At 41.9% G+C, this 1,923-nt stretch overlaps 1 protein-coding gene across 1 annotated transcript; it reads left to right on the top strand.

The window, feature by feature from the left end:
- Positions 1–614: 614 nt before the first annotated feature.
- Positions 615–974, top strand: LOC107920361 (serine/arginine-rich splicing factor 7-like). The gene has a single exon (XM_016850041.1). It carries the CDS (start codon positions 615–617, stop codon positions 972–974), a length of 360 nt encoding a protein of 119 aa, XP_016705530.1.
- The last annotated feature ends 949 nt before the right edge of the window (positions 975–1,923 follow it).

The raw sequence follows: 1,923 nt of genomic DNA on the forward strand, positions 1-1,923 counted from the left end.
GTAGAAGGTAGAGTTTTGGTTAGAAAATACCATAAGGGTGTTTGATGAATTATCATACACACCTGAGGAGTGCGTGAAGTGTGCCACGTCACTCCTACGGGATTCGTCTTATTAGTGGTGAAATACTCTCATGTCTGTGGTACCGAGAGAAAGAGTAACTTGGGAATTTTTCCAAGAAGAGTTCAGAAAGAAGTACATTAGCCGAAGGTTCATGGACCAGAAAATGAAGGAATTTTTAGAGTTGAAACAGGGTAATAAGACCGAATAAGACCGTGACAAAATATGAGCTTGAGTTTGTGAAACTCAGCAAGTATACGAGGGAATGCGTATCCACTGAAGCTACCATGTGTAAGAGGTTTGAGGATGGCCTCAATGAAACTATCCGAGTGTTTGTGGGCATCCTGGAATTAAGAGAATTTGTAGTGCTCTTTGAGAGAGCTTGTAAAGCAGAAGAGCTAGTAAAATAGAGGAGGAAAGCGGCCATTGAGTCACAAGATTTAAAGAAAAGACAGATAGGGAAAGCGCATCAGTCCTCATCCAAGAGATCAAAAGAATTTACTACCCGATCGAATGCTTCGGTGGGGTATTCGAGGAGAAACCAGACTCAACAGGATATGGCATCTAAAGCCCAAACTACTTTGGCCGCTAGTGTTGGCAGCACTCGACCAGGTAGGCAAGAGTGTCCACAATGTCGGAGATGTCACTTAGGCGAACACCAGGTAAACGAGAGGGGTTGTTTGAAGTGCGGGTCACTTGACCACTTTATCTATGATTGTCCTGAGATGGACGAGAGAGGAAGGAAACAAGATATGAAAGCAAGTAATGCTCCATTGAAGAGTAGACCAGAAAAGAACCCCAGGAGTGGGACTAGTGGTAGAGGCGCGTCAAGAGATGCCACGGCGAGGTCTGAAGGCAGAGCCCTAGCAAGGACCTATGCTATACGTCCTGGAAGGAGGCAGAGTCTCCCGATGTGATCATGGGTACCTTTTCTATTTATGATATAACTGTTGTTGCTTTAATTGACCAGGGATCTACCCAATCTTACATTTGTATAGAATTAATACCTCGTATGAATATGATAGTAGAGTCCACCGAGTTTGTACTAAATGTGTCTAAACCGTTAGGCAAGCATGTTTTAGTGGATAAAGTATGCAGAAATTGTCCTTTGAAAATTAGAGGCCATTATTTTCCTGCCAATTTGATGTTGTTGCCATTTAAGGAGTTTGATGTAATCCTCGGGATAGATTGGTTGGCCTATCATGGTGTTGTAATAGATTGTGGACGAAAAGTAATAGAGTTGAGATGTGAAGATGAAAATGTTCTTCGAGTTTGACCAGGTGAGTTAGAAAATCTGCCTGTAGTAATATCGTCATTGACTGCTGAGAAATATTTGAAAAAGAAGTATGAGGCTTATTTAGCTTTTGTGCTGAATACTCAAGAGATAGAGTTAAGGATTGAATCAGTATCGGTAGTCTACGAGTTCACAGACGTGTTTCCGGACAGATTACCTCCAGTGAGAGAGGTCGAGTTTGAAATTAAATTGGTTCCTAGTACGATACCTCTCTCGATCGCTCTGTATAGGATGACTCTAATGGAGCTGAAAGAGTTGAAAGTACAGTTGCAAGATTTGATAGACAAGGGCTTTGCGAGACTGAGCTTTTCTCCGTGGGGTGCTCCGGTACTCTTTGTGAAGCAGAAAGATGGGTCAATGAGATTATGCATTGACTATAGGCAACTCAACAAAGTGACAGCGAATAACAAATACCTTTTACCAAGGATCGACAATTTATTTGATCAGTTGAAGGGAGCTATTGTGTTTTCTAAGATCGATCTAAGGTCTGGTTATTATCAGTTAAGGGTTAAAGAGCGAGATGTTCCGAAGACTGCGTTTCGGACAAGATATAGGCATTATGAGTTTCTTGT

This window comes from Gossypium hirsutum, chromosome A06 (assembly GCF_007990345.1).
Source record: "Gossypium hirsutum isolate 1008001.06 chromosome A06, Gossypium_hirsutum_v2.1, whole genome shotgun sequence".
Classification (NCBI taxonomy): domain Eukaryota; kingdom Viridiplantae; phylum Streptophyta; class Magnoliopsida; order Malvales; family Malvaceae; genus Gossypium; species Gossypium hirsutum.

What these genes read in the sequence shown, in the direction of transcription:
- LOC107920361 (XM_016850041.1), top strand. Translation starts at nt 615, where the DNA reads ATGGCATCTAAAGCCCAAACTACTTTGGCCGCTAGTGTTGGCAGCACT.